Here is a 19,778-nt window from a genome sequence, read left to right on the forward strand (position 1 = left end):
TATTCTGTCCATTCGATATTTTGTCCATTCTATATTTTGGACTCGATATTTTGATTTGTCTATATTTTGCCCATTTACTACAACCCTAGCCACCTTAGGCATGTATCCCGCAGGGAACCATGAAATCACTAGCAGAACCTATATTAGGGAAAACAACCTCCTAAGCATACAAATACATTTAGAGGTATGGCATAAAGTATTGCATGAATCACATGAGGCAAAAACATGCACCCCACGCAAGGGCACAACACATGAACTGTCCCCAGGCCAACTTGGCCTCTCAGGGGCTTACAGGCCCAATGTCCAGAATGTCTGGGCTGGCTGCGCGGGCAGCCAAAGAAGAATGCGCAAGGGTTCTCAGCCTAAATGTAGCAGCTACCCATTAAGTGCTGGACAGCTGTAGGACCTGAGCCTGGCACCAGCGTGCGTCCTGGTTCTTCTTCTGCGCTCTAATTAACAACTGTGCCTGTGGTTGGACCCATGTGGGCTCTTAATGAAACTGTGCCCCAAATTACGCTAGAGCCTCGTGGGCTCTGGAGGAAAAATGCTGCCACACTGGGGGGAGCGGCCTGATGCCAGCTGGGGCCGCTCTACCACCCGAAATGCCCCTTCCGCTCTGGACAACTATGGCCAAACCACGCGTTGGAGCCACGGGGCTCGGAATGCCTAATGCCGCCTGGACCCTCGTGGGCCCGAAACAAATGCTCCCGGGACTCTTGGGCCCTGAAAAAGTAATGCTGCACAACAACGTTGGAGTCCCACTCTGGGGGACTCAGAGACAATGGCCCCCCTCCTTACCGGTCCGCTCCTGGGCGGGGTTCTCATCGGGATTCCTTCTCTGCTGGTCACCACGGGCCTCTCCCTCACTCTCGGGAGCCCCGTGGGAGGCACGGGCTGCTGACTTCTTCTCTGGGCAGCGCGGGGCTCTCTTCCAACGCCGGAGCCCCGCCTGCACCTTCTGCGGCCCTATTTTCCTCGCGCCGCGCTGCAGGGGTGGGACTTCTGGCCTCTTCTCCTCGGGACAGGAGCAAGGGTGGGCTCCCATCCACTTCCTGTCAGCGCGGAAGCACTTCTGGGTCGTCGCAGGCAGTGCGGCGGCCCGGAGGGTGAAGCGGCTCACGGCAGTAATCCCGGGTAGGCTCCCTGTACAACACAAACCCTGGCGGGGTGGGCACCTGCTAGGGTTTACAGTGGCACAAGGTTCCTAGCGGGGTGGGCACCCGCTAGGAATTGTTAGGAAAATAGCAAGTATGCGGGGTGGGGTCCCGCTCGATAAGGGCACAATCCCCGGGGGGATCCCCACGCCGGGGAATCCTTCGGGGTAGGGATTGCTACTCTGACGGCACAACAGCGCTAGTTAGCAAGATGGGAATCAGAAGTGTGGTCCCTCAAGACAGCACACTCATCTTCAGACACCATAAAATAAAGCGCCCCCCTGGAAATGAGGATTCAGCGCTTCCCAGGCGCTGGGAGACCAAAAAGTCCCAGAAAGTCTCAAGTCCAGGAAAAAAAGTCTTTTAGAAAGGTAGGCGGGGGCAAAGGCTGGGCCCGGGGTCCAGCTCACAGGGCCCTCCAGGCAGGGAGGCAGTCCCTACTGGTGGTATCCTCCTGGTGCCCAGCAGCAGCAGGCCCCCCTCTTCAGGTCAGGAACAAGAGAACATTTTGTATGGTGTCACAGCCCCTTTTTATATACACATTTCCTTTTTCTGTGGGTGCAGGGTGGGGGAAAAATCAGACGCAGCTGGTTTTGGAGCACTCTGTTGTGCTCAGCCCCTCTCCCCATTCACTGGCCAGGCTAGGGACATCAGACGCACCACAGGGGGCGGATCCAGTATTGTGTAGGGAAGGCCCAGACCTATTCAGGGCCCAGGTGCACTCCACCGACCCATCTAGCTGTCAATCTCTCTATTCACCACCGGGGCAGACCCATGCTGACTCCTGGAGCCAGGCTCACCAGCTAGCTCCAGCCAATCACAAGCCAGACAGTCACTGCACCTTTATTACACAGACATGCCAACTTCTAGAAGTGGCACTTCCACACCAGACACATTAACGCCGCACACATCATCGCACAGCATTTAATCACACGAGTCCGCACATACCAAACTCGAGCCTGCACTCCCCACACATCAGGAACTACCATGGACACATACATTCCCCAAGCATTCCTATGGGAGGGTAGGTCAATCTCACCACACGCACGCACTTTGCACTGGGACACAGTGTTAAAGTGCACAGAAGCCAGAAATAACTAACACCAGGTCACATATCAAAGCAAAAAGTTCAGGGTTGAACCTGCCAGAAGGGCCAAGTCCAACAAGATTGATAAGGGCTTGGCCCCTTCCCAAAATAACATTTTTACAAAAACCATGATAGAACAAAATAAGAATTATCAAAAGGCTGGCGGACAAAGACAGACCTATTAGATTTGAAAGTGCTTGTTTTCTTAGACTACTGGGACTTCATAAACGAAGTATAAAACCTGTTTTTTTTAATTCTTGGAACTTTGTTAACCCAGTGTAAAACTAGTTTTTTCTTAGAATTCTCAGACCTGTAGGCGTAGTTAACCCAGTATAAAAAACCAGGACCACAAGTCCCAGAATTCTGAGAAAGAACTGGGATTGGACTAATAAGTCCGAATGACCAACCTAGCAGCTATAGCTGTGGGAAGCACATGAATTTTGCTTGCTTACTTGTTTTAAGCTACACCCTTAACTACATAGGTCTCCCCATCTTTGTCATCCTACTTGAAGCACTGATTGTCACTATGTACACATCATCCCCTGTGGTTGCGTAATCATTAAAACAATCTGTTCAATGCCTTAAGCAGATCCCACCTCAGCTTGGATGCATGCTTCCTCCTGCCCGACCTTGCACTTCCAGTCCGTGCTTGGGCAAACGGTCTACAGGAAGCGAAGTGTATGCTCAAGCACGACTTTGACACCAATGAAAACATAATTTTTATTCCAAGACTATGGCCACCAGAGGGAAGAACTAGTCTACTCCATGGAGTTGACATTGTTCCTTCATATTTGCTTCTATTCTTTCAGATGTGAACAAAGAACTGGGTGGCTTCGGAGCAGTCCCGCCATTAGGATGGTGCGACCGGTGCTGTCACACTGGGTGCAAAGGTCAAGGTGGCACCCTCTGCATGACAGGCTGAACCAAGATTAGAGAAACCTGCAGAAATCTTTGTGTGCCTGGAAATTTCAGGAGATAATTACAATGGCATGGTTAATGCACTTGAGAGAGAGATCTGCCATTTGTCTAGTCGCTGTGTTGACTCATTATGTAGTAGCATAGCGCTTTAATGTTTCTGCTGCAAAACATATGTGATATGCAGGTCACACATTATTTTATGAAAAAAGCTCAGTGGATTCTTGCTCTTGTCACAGACATCCTTTTTAGGTCCAGCATTCGAGACCTCTTGTATATACTTTAGTATATAATGTTTCGTGGGCTTACAGTCCGTCCACTGCTTTTCATTTGTTTTGTTTAAGTGTCATTTAAAAATCCTTGCTTGCTAGTGGTCAGTCCTTCTCATTGTTCCCCCTTTTTGTCTGTTTCCTTCCACCGAGCAGGGACCAAGTACTGTATTATAACGCTTTGGTTTTTTATCTGGTCTTTGGGGGCTTTGTTTTTGTTAGTTTCCTGCTCATTTTTGGCAACACTTCTCTTTCCATTAGAAGAGCATTCTTGCTCTGAGCTTACCTTTACTCCAATGCTGTTTCTGTAAACAGGGCTGTAAATCGTGCTGTTATTTCAGTCACATTTGCTAAGCATTCAAAGACTGAGATCAAATACCATATGGCGCCTCTTCACGCCCCAACACCCTCATTGCTGCTTGCCCCTCCGACAGATCAAACTCTTCGTCCATTTTTATTTTTTTCATAACAATCACACTATGTCGAGCATCCCCTGAGTTTTTAACCTGGTCCCCCAGTTTAAAAGTAGGCCGCTCTAGCCAAAATTCCATATCCACATTATTGGGACTGATCTAGAAGCCATCTAAATGGTTTGACGCTATCTCCATGCTGTGACATCAGAGCGTCCACCAAGACACCGTGTCCATAGAAATGCAGCATGAAAACCAGAGAGCAAAGAGCCTGGCACCCCCGTAGACAATGAAGATGGCTTAGCAGTTCCAACACTACTGCTTCAAGTGGTGATTGCATCTGAAGACAGTAGGTACTCGCACCTTTTGAAGGCTTGCAGGCCCTAGCTTGACGAGGCCTCCGCTTCTTCAAGACAATAATTAGTTTTGGCGAAAAACTGATTCTAATGATTTCTCTTAAGTCACTAAGCGCTATGAGCGGTCTGTAGTGCTTTCACAGTGTTGCATGTTACAGTGCTAATTTATGATTTATCTATGAATGGGAGGCTGTAGCATTTAAACTCCAGCTTCCCTGTCCTTGCCTTGATTTGATTAAAAAGTTAAAAAGTGCTTTTGAATATTGTGCAGTCTGGAATAACACCGAGGACCACAGTGGAAACCGGAATAGGTGCCACGGGCGGGTGTTCTATCTGGACGAAAGTGTGACTATAGATGGGGGCTTCTCCCAGGTCATGATAAAGCTACCAGCAGCATGTAGTCAGAGTTTTTATCAGTGGGTCGGTAAGTATTCAGACACCACCCACACCCCATGTCACATTGACATCCTGTTTCACCCCTGAATAGTGCATAGGTGCACATGTGGCACACATACATGCCCTAAGGGCATGTATGTCTGCCACATGGCACTGCATAAAAAGCAAACAATTGCTTTTTAAAAGGGATTCGTTATTTACCACCAACTAATAGTTGGTGGTGAATAACGAATCCTTAAATGTAAGAAGCACTCACTTGAGTGCTCCCTACATTACAGATTCGGTAATTTACCAAATCGGTACTTTAAGAATTCGGTAATTTACCGATTTCATAAATTACGGATTCGGTAAATTACCGAATCCTGAAATGTGGCCTCCTACATCTGAAAAGCCTAATATCGGTCGGTAGCAGCCGAAAATCAGTAATTTCGGCTGTTACTGACCAGTATTAGGCTTCCTACATCTGGCCCATAGTCCCTTAGTGAGCGTCTCACTAGGGAGCTCACACCAATCACGACACTGCTCTCATGCTGGGTGATCCCAGCATGAGACCAGCATCTGGATTGGCATAGGAGAGCCTGTGGCCTGCCAGGAGTCGAGAAGCAGAGGACAGAAGAGCACCAACCCTGGAGATGGCATGTAAGCATGTTTTACATTCTTTTCCCCGCACTGGCCATGCATGCTTCTCCACCACGGCACTGCCTCTCCCACTGCGCTGCATCCCTCTGCTGCCCCACCCCTTTAATGCCCCAGCAGCCACCACTGATAATATGAACATTGCATTTCTGATGCGGTGAAATTAAAGAGGCATTTTATTTGTTAAAGCAGAGTTACAAAATGTTGCTATGCAGGCAGTGATTCAATGGGGTTATTTATTTTAGTTTGTCACTCATTCTTCCACAGGAGCGGCTGGTATGCTGGACGAGTGGTGAGGCAGGCGGGTGGATGGTCAGGCAGGCAGGAGGAAAAGGCAAACGGGTTGCGAGAGGGAGATTAAAAAAAAAACCTTACCATCAGCTGTCCCGTCACGCTCTTCTGCTCCTATTCACTACGGGAAGGCAAAGACTCCCAGTATGCCCTGCGGCCAAGACTGAAACTGCTCTCATGCATGAGAGCAGCATCAGGATAGGCCTGAGCGCCCTTGATTTGCGCTACAGGACAGACTGTGGTTGAAGAGAGCTTTTCAGTGCGCATGACGGTTTGGCCGGCTTGAGACTGCTAGCCAAGTCGTCATGCGCATTGATCGGAGTGCACTACCACTCTCGTGATGGGAGTGCACTACCACTCTCCTCAGTGCCTGTCACTACTAGGCCCCGCCCCCAAGACTCGGCAGGAAAGGAAAAATTAAACTAGTGATGTTATATTTTTCCTTTTTTGCTGTTTCTTTGGAGGCGACGCTCTTCCGCCATAGCAGAGGAGCCGCGGCTGTTCTTCTAGCCATGAAGTGTTTACCGTTGTTTTGTCAGTAGTTTTTAGGGGTTAGATATGGAATTCCGTTTTTGCAGTTTAATCGCTCACCAGACCCATTTCTTCTGGTTTGATACCCTGCTTCTGGGGTGATTAAATGCAGTGTCGGGAGCTGCTGGGTGTCCACTGGGCTCCGCTCTTGTCCTGGATCAACGATTCTACGTGAGCTTGTGTTCTGGGTGACCGGAAGTGCTCTGAAAAAGGCCTGTCAGCTAGGGGTGCTAATTCCCCCACCCAGGAGTCTGGCTGCTTCTTGTGTCTTTGCCAGTACATATTACTTACACCTGCAACACACACTAGTGCACTGCTACAAGAGCTTGCAGGCATACAGTAGTTTGTCAGCACTGCAGCAAGAGTGTGTTATGTACACAGTCTAAGGCAGGGGTCACCAAACCGGTCCTGGAGGGCCGGATCCATGCCAGATTTTTGGGATATCCCCATTGAGATACATGTAGTAATTTTAAAAATCACTTGACGCTACATTTTCACGTTCATCTGGGAGAGTGGAATTTGTCAAGAGAGATTTCAAAGTTGGCAGTGAATTAATCTAGAAATGGAGAAGCTGTCTAAATTAATTTGAATTGTTGTTTTTAGTGCTGAGATGAATCCGGGGTTGAAGTGGTTAACTTGAAGCCCCTATGCCTTAATCAAGTTAGTAAAAGCAGTAGATAAAGTACACTTTGAAAATGTCAGTTTTCCCGAAGGGCATAAATAAATATTCAATATTGTTTAATGTCCTAAAACAAAGATACATTAGCTTCTTTATTACTGCATGGGGGCAATAACATGTTTGTGATGGCTTTCTGTAAGTATGAGCATTTCTCGGATCGTTTTCTGTGTGTACTACTGCCTTGTATATGAGTTAAAACAGAGCCAGGAAGATGTCTCCAGTAAATCACTCTCTTAGCAGCTACACTACCAACCTTCAGAATCCCACACTTCCTCGAAAATACTCAAGACGCCCTTTTGCTGTTTTTCAAAAGCACTCACCCGCACTGTTTTTATACACAAAAAAACTATTCACTCTTTCTTTCACACCCAGTGTGTAGTAACTGTATAGCTCTTCAATCCCTGGTACAGCACCAATGATAACCTGCTGCCCAGCTACACACTTACAAGGTCCTAAAGACAAGACCTATTGACTATGCCAATGCTTCTTTTACATGTTGATTATTAGTAATAGCACATTGATCTGTGAAATGGAATCAAAGCGCTGCACGGAAATTGAAAAGCATTGGTTCAGAACCTTATTGTTTTTTTCTGCTCAACCTTTTGCTACTCTAAGGTTAATAAAAGAGGTTTCTTTGGGTAGCAATACAATTTTATTACTGAAACACCCCAATCATTGTGTTTCATTTATGGGGTGGATTTACAAACTCTTTGCACCTTGTTTGCGATACAAAAGCTAACTAAACCTTGTGCAAAGTGCGGTTTTGATGCTTACTTTCTAGCACACATTCTGAAGTAGTCCTAAAGTAACACAAAGGGGCCGATTCTGATCTGGGTCGGAAAGCTCTCTGACCGAGCCGGATCCGGAGTGTTTTCCGACCGAGCCAGAGTCCTGCAGTTGACTGAGCGAGTATCATGCGGCCACATGCTATCGGACTCGGTTCGGTCGGACTCTCATAGAAGTCAATGGGAGCCGGTCATACGACGCGTACATGGGCTCCCATTGACTGAATTGGTACATCTCTCACAAGGACGCCCCCTACAGTGGGTACGAGTCGTTGCCATCCGCACTGTATATGCCTGTGTTGGGGAGACCCTTAGGTCTCCCACTGTGTCCAAGTCGTAAGGCTGCGGGTGACAGGGGGTCCCAAGCGGACCCCCAAAGACAACTTCCCAGATGTTTTGCGAGCAGGAAACTTTGGCTCTCACTGGCTGTCCGACGCATGCATCGTACTGGCTCCTTCGTAAATCGCATCCTCTTACGGAGCGGTTCGGACACGGAAACAACTTGGTCGGTGAATTTCACATTGCTCGCATCGTACTTGCTCACTCGTACAGCTGTACGAGTCGGGCAGAAAACACGCGTACAGCTCGTACTTTTTCCGGTCGGATCGCGTTTGGTGCCCTTCCGAGCGAGATCGGAATCGGACCCAAAGCGTTTCTACACACCAAGTGACAGTCCAATGCACTAACCCATGGTCTTTTTATGCTAATTCCTCCTGACTTTGGTAGTAAGGGGTTGGCATAAAAAATCTCACCTTCTATTTTCTCTGAACCTTTCCAACTTTGCTTGCTAGCTGCAATATGTAGCACACATGCAAGAAGGTAAAGTGTTACACTTTGTCAAAGCTTAGAATTTTGTGCCGGAAGTGGACCATTCCAGTGTAAAACCTATCATTGACCTCATGCAAACAGCCTTGCACTATAGTGCAACGATGTGTACATTGGTGCATGGCAGGCTGAGGTACGCCAGCACTAGAGGAGAGAGCAACAGCATGATAGCGAGGTGTAGGGCTGTCGGGCTCTCTCCTTTTCAGAAAACGAGGTGCAGCAACTTTGGTTACAGCACATCATAAAAACGTTATCTGCCCTTTTGTTTCTCCAGACCAAGCACTCTTAATGCATAATGCCTACCAGTATGGATGACATGTGACTCTTACAATGTATAGTTCTCACTGTGTTAAGTAACATTTCCTATATACATTGATGTACATATTGGTATGACTCATTGTCTCCTTATAATATGTTTGTGATGGGAAGCGCTCTTGCACAGTCCACTGGACTAGGTGGCGCTATAAAATAAATAAAATTGAGAGAGGCATTTTGAAAGAAGAGGGGCACCACTGCAAGGTGGTAGTGAGGAAATTCGTGAGGGAGGTCATTGCAGGGCGCCAAGAAAGACTTTCGGACTAGAGCCCGCTAGCGCTTAAGCTGTGCCTGTGTCGATGCTGCATTAATGCAGGGCCGGCGCTAGGCATGGGCAGCGTGGGCGGCTGCACAGGGCCTCGCACTCAGCCCACCAGCATGGGGCCACGCACTGGTGATGTGTCCTGTTGTTTCCCTGGCGATCTATTACAAAGAAAGGTGTCGCCTGCAATTAAGGTCCATTGGCGGGGGCCCCCTCCCTGGGCCTCTCATGGATGGTGTCCGGAGGCATAGGGGAGGGAGACGGAGACGCTCCCTCAATTGTAAGGAGAACATTCACAGACACTGTGGGGGGCCCATTGTCCAGCATTTTGGCTCCCCCACAGTTTTAACTTTTAGACCACAATCAATTCTCACACCTATCGGACTGAAGGTGTGAGAAATGCTTGTGGAGTAAAAGTTAAAACTGTGGGGGCGCCAAAATGCTGGACAATGGGCCCCCCACAGTGTCTGTGAATGGTCTCCTTGCAAGGTGCCACTTATCTAAATCAGAGGGGGCCTCGCACGGTCCCTTTCAGCCCAGGGCCTCACAAATCCTAGAACCGGCCCTGCATTAATGTATATGTATCTCTGCAATACAACATAGCCTGATATGGAGACGCAGCCCGTGACTGAAAATGAAGTCTACTTACCTGCTTAAATGTGTACACCTGGAGTTCCCTAGCTCTAACTCTCATGCCACCCTCTTCCTATGCCCCAGGAACCAGTGTCAAGGTGCCCTGTGCCTTCAAAGGGTGCCGCTGCCCGGCCTACAGCTTCATCCCTTCGCGCCCTGAGGAGGTTGGGGAGTACTGGCTGAGGAGGAGGAAGAACTTTGATGCCAGCGCCTGGAGGGCGAAGTGCCGCTGCAGCCACACCCACGAGGAGCACCGGCCCATGGGCGGCCACGCCTGTCGTGCCAAAGGTGGGTCACTCCTAGCGGTGAGTGGGCAGAGTGCATACATTCCAACATTTTAGAAGAGGAAAGTAGGAGAGTTACAAAAATACATTGGGTGAAAATATTTCTCCCATTGACTTTTATTGAGGCAGAGGCAATTTCAAGCGAGAGAAAGCCTGAGTGGGGTCTATTGGTATGCATGAGTGTCATGTGGTGCCCCGCCCCATCCACGCGGCTGAGGAAAGATGGCACGCGGCTGAGCACTGTGACACATACCCTTGGGGCTGAAGGGGCTGTGGGCCAACACACGGTGGCGCCAGTCAGTCAGAGGAGAACATCTGTGGGAGATACCGGAGGCCCAGTTCACCAGGGGGGGCCTCACACCTGGTTTCGCCCCTATGTTTCTGTGCACAGATTCCTCCTGCTGACCCCGTAAGTATGAGAACACGACCTTGAGACACAGTAATGTGGCAAAATAAGGGTGTAAAATGATACTCAAGGAAAGTAGTTTAAATAAATATACTGCATTAATAAAAAAAAATGTGTGGTACAGGCACAGGGACAAAACATAGCGAGTAGGCATGCATGAACTTGTGGGAGGAATCATGTCTTCGTGTTGAGGGTTGGCATCGAATGCAGAGAGCCTATGGACCCACCAGACTTCACAGCCTTCAGATTCTTTGTATGGATCTGATACAGTGGAAACAATACTATGCATTTAATGGACACAGAAACCGAATTCACACTCTTGAGTGAAAGATATGGTGAACGTGCACCAAATACACATTTGAGATAAGTGAGATGAAGCTCAAGAAAACTTAGGGGGTAATTACGATGCCGCCATCGATGTGGGGGCTGGGACCGCCCACACATCGGATTACAATGCGACCACCACTGTGGCGGTCGCATCATGCATTTTTAATGGCTGCAGCACCTGTCGCAATGCTAACAAGGTATGTTATGCGTTTCCCTGCACTACATTGCAGGCAACACGTGCTGCCTGCCACCTGGTGCAGGGAAATGTAGGGGGGTACCATAGGTACCTCCCCAATGCACACCCATCTCCCCCAACAAAAGGAGGGCCCACAAAGGGCCCCCAAATGCAATCGCCGCCAGACTTTCCATGGCGGTTTCACTGATATGTAAAGGCTGGTGGTGCTCCAGAATCGTAATTTGGCGGACGGTGCCTGCTAGGCACAGCCTCCATTCGACAGATGCATGGTGGGTCTGCCAGGCAATGGCGGGCGGACTTTGCGTCCGCCAGCACACTGCCCGCCATCGTAATATGAAGGCCGGAGAAGTACTTTGCAATGGAAACAGCCGCTGGCAAGCTGCCAGTGGCAGTTTCTCCACCATTGTAATCAGCCCCATAGTTACTACATCGTAAAAGCATACATAAGAGTGTAGAGTAGAAAAAATAAGTCATTGAATAACATAGGTTCGTGTTTTACTAAATTGCATTGGTGAATTCTTTAACGTGTAATAGAAAATGGGAACGTGATGACTCATTTATTATAGCAATTTCATTAACCATCCTTACAGGTACATGCATCATTGTACTCATTCGCGATTTCTTAATTGCAATTTTTAAGGAATCGCAATTAAGAAATCGCAAATGCCTATGTAGAAATCGCAGAAAAATTTGCGATTTCTAAACATTCCTTAATTGCGACTCGCAAATTGTGAGTCGCAATTAAGGAATCCCTCCCCATTCATTCCTTTGGGCCTGGAGGCCCATAGGAATGAATGGGAAGACATTCTCATTTTGCGAATCGCAATTAGCGATTCGCAAATGGAGAATGCGATTTCAAGGGTGCAGGGGTGTCCAAAGGACACCCTGTTGCACCCCTGAAATTGATATGTGCACCCATGTTACGCACACACATGCACTTTTTCAAGAAAATCGCATTTTACCATCACCTTAGATGTGATGGTAAATTGCGATTCTTAATTGCAAAATCGCAAATCTTTTTACTTTCTTGCATTGCATTTAAGGAATCGCAAATTGCGATTCCTTAAATGCAATTGCAATTTAAGAAATCGCAAATTTTGCGATTTCTCAATTTCCAAGGGGCTTCTTGTTTCATGCATTCCAAAAGCAATTTTTGCGATCGCAAACGGCCGATTTTTGCGATTCGCACCGTTTGCAATCGCAAAATGCTTTGATGCATGTTCCTGTAAGTAAATAATCATATATGCAAAGGATTGATCAAGACTAAGGCAGTCTAGATAATGTTTATATTAAATGGAGAGTTTTTTTTTGAACCCCATCTTTGCATGTGAAAAAGTGTATTAAGTGAAGAAAGAGAAAACAAGTTCAAGTTTGGCATTTATATAGCGCACTGCTCACCCATAGGGTCTCAAGGCGCTTGGGAAGGTGGGAAGATTACTTATCAAATATCCAGGTTTTTAGTTGTTTTCTGAAAGAGAGGTGGTTTTGAGTAAGGCGTAGGTGGGTGGGGAGGGAGTTCCAGGTTTTGGCCGCTAGGTAAGAGAAGGATCTTCCCCCCATGGTGGACTTGTGGATGCGTGGTATTGTGGCGAGGGCTTGATTAGACGATCGAAGTTTGCGGGTGGGGGTGTAAAAGGAAAGACGCGTGTTGAGGCATTCCGGTCCTAGATCGTAAAGGGCTTTGTGTGCGTGGGTGAGGAGACGGAACGTTATTCTCTTGTTGACGGGAAGCCAGTGGAGGTCTTTCAGGTGATTTGAAATGTGAGCTCTGCGGGGGACGTCTAGAATGAGTCTGGCTGAGGCGTTTTGGATACGTTGGAGTTTTTTCTGTAGTTTGGCTGTGGTACCGGCATACAGGGTATTTCCGTAGTCTACTCGGCTTGTGACCAGTGCGTGGGTGGCCGTCTTTCTAGTTTTGGTAGGGATCCAACGGAAGATTTTTTGAGCATACGTAGGATGTTGAAGCATGAGGAAGAGACGGCGTTGACTTGTTTGGTCATTGATAGGGAGGAGTCTAGGATGAAGCCCAGATTACGTGCGTGGTCCGTAGGTGTGGGGGCGTTTCCCAGGGCCGGAGGCAACCATGAGTTATCCCAAGCGGAGGGGGATGATCCTAATATGAGGACTTCCATTATATCCAAGTTGAGTTTTAGGCGGCTGTTCCTCATCCATTCGGCCACTTCTTTCATACCTTTGTATAGATTTGTTTTGGCGGTGTTTGGGTCTTTGGTGAGGGAGAGGATCAGCTGGGTGTCGTCTGCGTAGGAGATGATGTTGAGGTTGTGTTGTCGAGCGATGGATGCGAGGGGACTCATATAGACGTTGAAGAGGGTGGGACTGAGTGAAGAACCTTGTGGTACGCCGCAGATGACTTTGGTGGCCACTGATCTGAAAGGGGGGAGGCGGACTCTTTGGGTTCTTCCGGTGAGGAACGAGATGATCCAGTCCAGTGCTTTTCCTTGTATTCCAATGTTGCTGAGACGATGTATAAGGGTGCTATGACAGACTGTCGAAAGCTGAGGAGAGGTCAAGAAGGATGAGGGCAACTGTTTCTCCATTGTCTAGTAGTTTTCGGATGTCGTCTGTAGCTGCGATGAGGGCGGTCTCGGTGCTGTTTTTGTCTCGGAATCCGGATTGAGATGGGTCGAGAGATTTGTTGGATTCGAGGAAGGCGGATAGTTGACTGTTGACAGCTTTCTCAATGACTTTGGCAGGGAAAGGGAGGAGCGAGATAGGGCGGTAATTTTTAAGTTCTGTGGGGTCTGCTGTGGGTTTTTTCAAGAGGGCGCTGAGTTCGGCGTGTTTCCAGCTTTCTGGGAAGGTTGCGGAGTTGAAGGAGCAGTTGATGACGTCTCGGAGGTGGGGAGCGATGATGGAGTCCGCTTTGTTGAAGATGTGGTGGGGACAAGGATCGGTTGGCGATCCTGAGTGGATGGAGTTCATCAGGCGGGTGGTGTCTTCCGTAGTGACTGGGTTCCAGTTGCATAGGATGTTAGGAGGGGTATTTAGTTCGGGGGTGAGTGGGGTGGGCTGGTCACTGGACTGGTTTACGAAGCTGTTGTGTATGTCGGCGATTTTGTTGTGGAAGAATGAGGCTAGGGAGTCGCAGAGGTCTTGGGAAGGGGTGATGTCGTTGGTGCCCGCTGAGGGGTTGGTGAATTCTTTAACGATGTTGAATAGTTCTTTGCTGCTGTGGGCGTTATTGTCGAGTCGGTCCTTGAATGCTGATTTTTTAGTGGAACAGATTAGTTGATGGTGTTTGCGGGTGGCGTTTTTGAACGAGGCTAGGTTTTCGGTTGTAGGGTTTCTTTTCCAGGCTTTCTCGAGGGATCGGCATGTCTTCTTGATTTCTTAAGTTCATCATTGAACCAGGGGGCTTTTTTTGTGATTTTGCTTGGTAGGGTTGTTTTTCAGGGGTGCTAATTCGTCAGCGCTGCGGGTAATCCATTGTGCAAGGATGGTGGCTGCTTGGTTTGGGTCTGATGAATGGGCAGGGGGGTGTAGGTGGAGCGATGTGAAGAGTTGGTCGGTGGTGATTTTGTTCCAGTTTCTGTGGGGAATTTGTTGTGGGTCGTAGTCTTATTGTAGTTGAAGTGCACACAGCTGTGGTCTGTCCAATGGAGAGCTGTAGTGTGATTGAAGGAGATGTATTTGCTAGATGTGAAGATAGGGTCGAGTGTGTGTCCTGCACTATGTGTGGGGGTGTCCACAAGTTGTTTGAATCCGAGATTGGCGAGGTTGTCCAGAAGGGTGGTAGTGTTGTTGTCGTTGTTCTTTTCCAGGTGGAAGTTGAGGTCGCCTAGTAGAATGTAGTCCTCAGAGGGGAGGGCGTGTGGGCTAATGAAGTCAGTGATGTCTTCGTTAAATTGTGTGCGTGGTCCTGGTGGTCTGTAGATGAGTGTGCCTCTGAGTGTGGTTTTGGGGTCGATGTGAATTTGGAAGTGGAGATGTTCGGCGGTTGCGAGGGTGTCGTCGGAGCTGGTAGTGATGTTGATGGTGTTCTTATGAACAATGGCGATGCCTCCTCCTATTTGGTTGGTGCGGTCCTTACGGATAATCTTGTAGTCGTCAGGGATGGCTATGGCGATGTCAGGCGTAGATGAGGCGTTCATCCAGGTTTCAGTGAGAAAGGCGACGTCCGGTGATGTGGTGTCGAGTAGATTCCAAAGTTGAATGGCGTGACTGTGGACTGATCGGGTGTTCAGAAGGATGCATTTCAGGTGGTTGTTGTCGGGATTCTGTTTAGTATTTGTAGATTTGATGGTGGTCTTGAAGCAGCTATACTTGCAGGAATTGCAGGTGAATGGCCCATGGGTGTGTCCTGGGGCGGCTAGGACGCAGTTAGGGAGTCGGCCGGAGTTAAGTGCTGAGAGGGTAGCAGAGTCGTATGTTATGCGGGTGGAGTGGTGTTTGCAGGGGCCAGGGGGTATGGCACTGGGCGCGGGCCAGGCGCGGATGGGCGTAGACGGGCTTACCTTTGGCGCACCTTCGGCGCGACCGCTGCACGTGGACGCTGCACGTTGGTTCATCTGTCTTAAATGGAGAGTGGAGGGGGGAGGAGCGTGGGAGGGTCAGCTGGGAGGCGGTAGCGGGGAGGAGAGGCGGGCCAGGGGAAGGCACAACAACAAGATGGTGGGCAGAATAGAAAGCGAAACAGGGCACAGGTAACAACAGTGCAGTAAACACAGACAATGCACCAACAGTATCAGCAGGCGATTTCTATAATTATGACCGGGTGAAAGCGCAAATGAATGATGCTACGATACCAGTGGCTTTTTAAACAACAAAACAATGACCGGACAGTATTCATTTAGTGACAAAGTACACAACCCTAATGTAATGAATCACTAGGTTGAACAACCATTTGTATTGATTGACTTATTTTTTTATAAAATGTTTTTGCAGAAATATTTTTGGCATCAAAAGTTACATCACAACATTACATTAATTTACAAACAACACATTCTGTGAACTAAACACAAGATCAAGACATTACAAGAAACAAAGAAAATTGTCATCATTAATAACAAAGACAACTGTGAAAAGGCCTCAAATTAATCGCTTTACAGAGGCTTCCAATCCTGAATTTCTAATGGACAAGGGGAAGAAAATCTTAGAAATAAACCTCCTTGTTGCAACCCTCACGAGACAGATAGAAAAAATACCACATTTGGTGCTCAAGCTAGGAGAAACATAGGAACAGTAAAACAATTCCAAAGTAAGTTTTTTAGTTAAATCCTAGCAAGCCCTGATAGTTTTGTGTCTCGGAGGTGAAAACGTCGACGCGTTTCGAACCCAATATCATTCACGGGTTCTCCTCAGGACAGGGACTGGGGGGTCGTTGTCACTTATTTGTGAAACGGGGAACCTTTCCCTTGATAGTGGACGAATTCGCCGCTATGCAAGAACGTGGTGCCGGCCTTGAGTTGATTATCTCCGTGTTAATCTTAGAGTGTAGCAGATAGATCGAATTAGGCGCGTGAGATGCGGCGGCCCCCACACGGGCTGGTGTGTTGACAGCGCTGGCTGCTGGCTGTGACGGTCCGGCACACAGTAACTTCCAAAAGACTGTTTGTTTGCCAGTGGCAGCAGCTTAATGAGAACGCTTCAGCTGTGGGAGCAGGCAACAACAGAGTAGTAAACACAAACAAAGCACCAAAAGTATCAGCAGGCGATTTCTATAATTATGACCGGGTGAAAGCGCAAATGAATGACGCTACGATACCAGTGGCAGCAGGTTAATGAGAACGCTTCAGCTGTGGGCGCTAGAGTGAGGAGCACGATCTGGAGTCAGGGAGTGTGGGGGAGCGACCGCTTTGGTGCTGCATATCCATAATTAATCCGATTTGATTGAAACTTTCATAGAATGATCTTCATATATGTACTGATGTAAAGCACCCGAATCAATATTAGATATTTAGAATTTGAAATAAATGTACACGTTGGTACTTGGAGAACGCAGTAATACATCATAGTTACACATGCTATTTACAATGTATTTAACTTGCTTCCTAAGTGTGACTGTGCAGAATGCGATATTTGAATGTTATATTCCTCAAGGAAAGCGTTTATCTGAATATTTTATATTTTACTTTAATGAGCCTGAATCCAATGAAGGCCTGCCTGCTTTCACATATTTTTCCTTGCTTTACTCGCGTTCGTTCTCATGAGAAAGTTTTCTACTGCTGCAAGTGAATTGAAACTATGAGAAAGTGGTATTCTGCTAAACTCCGGACTGAAAAAAGCCATTGCAAAAAACTAGAATGCCTCTGGCCCTCCTCCCATGACCTTCAAGGGAGGAGCTAGCAAAAAGGGAGTGGGAAGATGCCTACTGGTCAACTCTCAAAGAAGCTAGCTCTAAAAAAGACTTGAAATGGTTCTGGGATACCATAAGAGCCCGTAATAGACCAGATAGTGATCTGATAACCTGTAATATCCCAAGCCAGGCGTGGGTCGATCATTTTTCAAAACTTTATACCTGTCATGGCGATCTTGATGAGGGTGGGGTGGTTCTACCATTGTTCACTCCAAATTATGTAATCCGGCCTACTGACTTTGATTTTACGATCAAGGAATTGGAATATGCAATAAGCACTATTATTCCACAAAAAGCGGCTGGTCCCGATGGCATTCCTGGTGACCTCCTAAAGTCTGACAGCGCAAAATGGGGTAAATTGATCCACTCCCTCCTTGCTGCCATTTGTAAAGGTGCCCCTATTCCCTCATCGTGGAAAGGGGCCGAGGTGGTCCCTATTTACAAAAAAGGATCGAGGGATGATCCATCCAACTATAGGCCGATCAGCTTGTTAGACATTGGCCAAAAAGTAGTCGGCAAAGTCCTGTTAGTCAGAATTTTAAACTGGGTAGAAGAAAACAAAATTCTTTCTGACTATCAGGCAGGCTTCAGAGTGGGCACTGGGACGATCGAGCAAGCCTTCAGACTCATGATGGTGTACTGGAAGGTGGTGGTCATAGGCAAAGGCAGTCTTTATCTCGCGTTTATCGATTTAAAGACTGCCTTTGACCTTGTACCTAGGGAATCACTGTGGAAAGTACTCGCTGACATGGGGCTGCCCCATTATTTGCTGTCCCTATTAGTTAGGTTGCACCAAGATAGCTTTGCCCAAGTCAGGTGGGGCCCTGGAGGGGAGAAAACGGGTAGTATCCCGGTTGAGAGAGGTGTCCGCCAGGGATGTGTCCTAGCTCCCACCCTTTTCTCTCTTTACATCAATGGGGTGGTCGAGCATCTCCAGAAACATCCTTCTGACGAACCATCCCTGGCAGGCGAACGCATACCGACCCTCCTCTTCGCGGATGATACGCTTTTAATCTCTAAATCCCCAATGGGTCTCCAGAGACTTTTGGACAATTTTCAATCCTTTTGCACCAAACGAGGTCTGGTAATAAATACAAATAAAACTAAGTACCTTGTGCTGAATCCTCCTAAACAACAAGTTCGCTCTCCCACTCTGAATGCCGAGCTTCTGGAAAGGGTAGAGGTCTTTGACTATCTTGGGATACGCCTATCGCACAAAATGGATTGGACCCCACACTTGGATAAAATGTTGATGAGCCACAAGAGGATTACAGGAGCCCTTTTGAAAGAGCAACGATCCTGCACAACAAGGCCTATAGCTACAGTCCTCGAGATTTATTCAGCTAAAGGTGTTAGCTCTGCCCTCTACGGGGCCGAACTTTGGGGTTCATCCATCACTGGTGCTCTGCAGAGATCCGAAAACAAATTTTGTAGAGCAATTATGTCCCTCCCGCAAGTCACCCCTACACTTCCTCTTATGCTGGACTTAGGCTGTTCCCAGATTGATGATGTTGCAAAATTTCGCCCATTACTGTTATGGGCACGCATCTGGCGGGTGGAAGAATTAAGTGGATATGCCAGAGGTCTAGCAGAAATCATGTCATCGCCAAGCTGGCATAAAATCAAATGGCTGAGAGACATGAAGATCTTGCTATCAAAGTTGGGCCAAATTGAATTATGGTCGAATAGAACTTCACCCCCGAAGCTAGTCCTTAAAAAGCTCTACTGGGACTGGATCCGCTCACAAAGGAATACTAGTACCACCTTGGGCAGGCTGACAGAGGACTTCCTGAGGTTTAAAGATCGTCCTAGACGGGAATTGTACCTTGATGTAATTGGAAAACCTTTTGATAGGGCCTTGTATTTCAGATTCAGAGCAGGAACCCTTCCTCTTAACTCTCTCATCGCAAGGTGGAAATCCCATGTGGAAGTGTCTGAGTTATGCCCAGTTTGTCTCGCCAAACCGGAGTCATTGGCACATTTTATGTTCGAGTGCAGCGAGTACGCAACTCCAAGGAGGGTCTGGCTTAAAAACTTATGTCGCCAGTTGGGCACTAGGAGCCACGAGGCGGCAATTAGGATACTTATATCTGATAGTAGTGTGTCCTATGCTTGTGCCTTGGCCAAGTTTTTATCATGGGCTTGGTCCATTCGAGCCAAAAGGCTAAAATTAACTGTTTAATTCTATTTTAAAAATGTCTTAACTCAATGAATTGCCACTTTTTCTTGATTTACCAATCTGAAAAAAACTCAATCAATTAATTGGCTAGCTTTACTTGTGCAAACAACAATCACTGAAACTATTGTCCTTTTTATTGTTAAGCACACAGACAAAAGAGTCTTTTTTAAACCTATTACTGTTCTTAATTGTACCATATGATTTATTGAGTTGCTTTTATGATAATTGTTTTATCGAAATAAAGCTTTTTGACTTGACTTGACATGACCTTCAAGATGAAGAAAGATTTAAACTAGCACAGACCCAATATCACAAACATCTAAAATCCGCCCATAAAATGTTTATTGCGTCGTAACTTGAGCAGGCAGGAAACACCCCTAGAACACTTTTCCAGATTTTAAAAACCTTTACCAACCCCAAGGCCTGCTATACCGAAGAAGCCCCAACCCAAGCTCTATGCGATAATATAGCTATTTATTTCATGCAAAAAGTCGAAACAATATACAGCAAAATAACCTCAGCTAGG

General features: G+C 47.4%; 1 protein-coding gene across 3 annotated transcripts in view; it reads left to right on the forward strand.

Annotated features, from left to right (window-relative positions):
- Nucleotides 1-19,778, forward strand: part of FAM221B (family with sequence similarity 221 member B) — a 131,741-nt gene that overhangs the window by 63,066 nt on the left and 48,897 nt on the right. Inside the window, exon 4 of one of the 3 annotated variants that reach the window (XM_086949191.1) lies at nt 9,629-9,832. The exons of 1 other annotated variant lie outside the window; for it this stretch is intronic. In XM_086949191.1, coding sequence (XP_086805317.1) covers nt 9,629-9,832 — 204 coding nt within the window. Of the gene's footprint in view, nt 1-9,628; nt 9,850-19,778 lie in introns of all 3 variants that reach the window. One more of the 3 variants, XM_086949192.1, reaches the window with a different exon arrangement.

The sequence above is a fragment of the Lissotriton vulgaris genome, unplaced genomic scaffold (assembly GCF_964263255.1).
Source record: "Lissotriton vulgaris unplaced genomic scaffold, aLisVul1.2 SCAFFOLD_1743, whole genome shotgun sequence".
NCBI classification, from domain to species: domain Eukaryota; kingdom Metazoa; phylum Chordata; class Amphibia; order Caudata; family Salamandridae; genus Lissotriton; species Lissotriton vulgaris.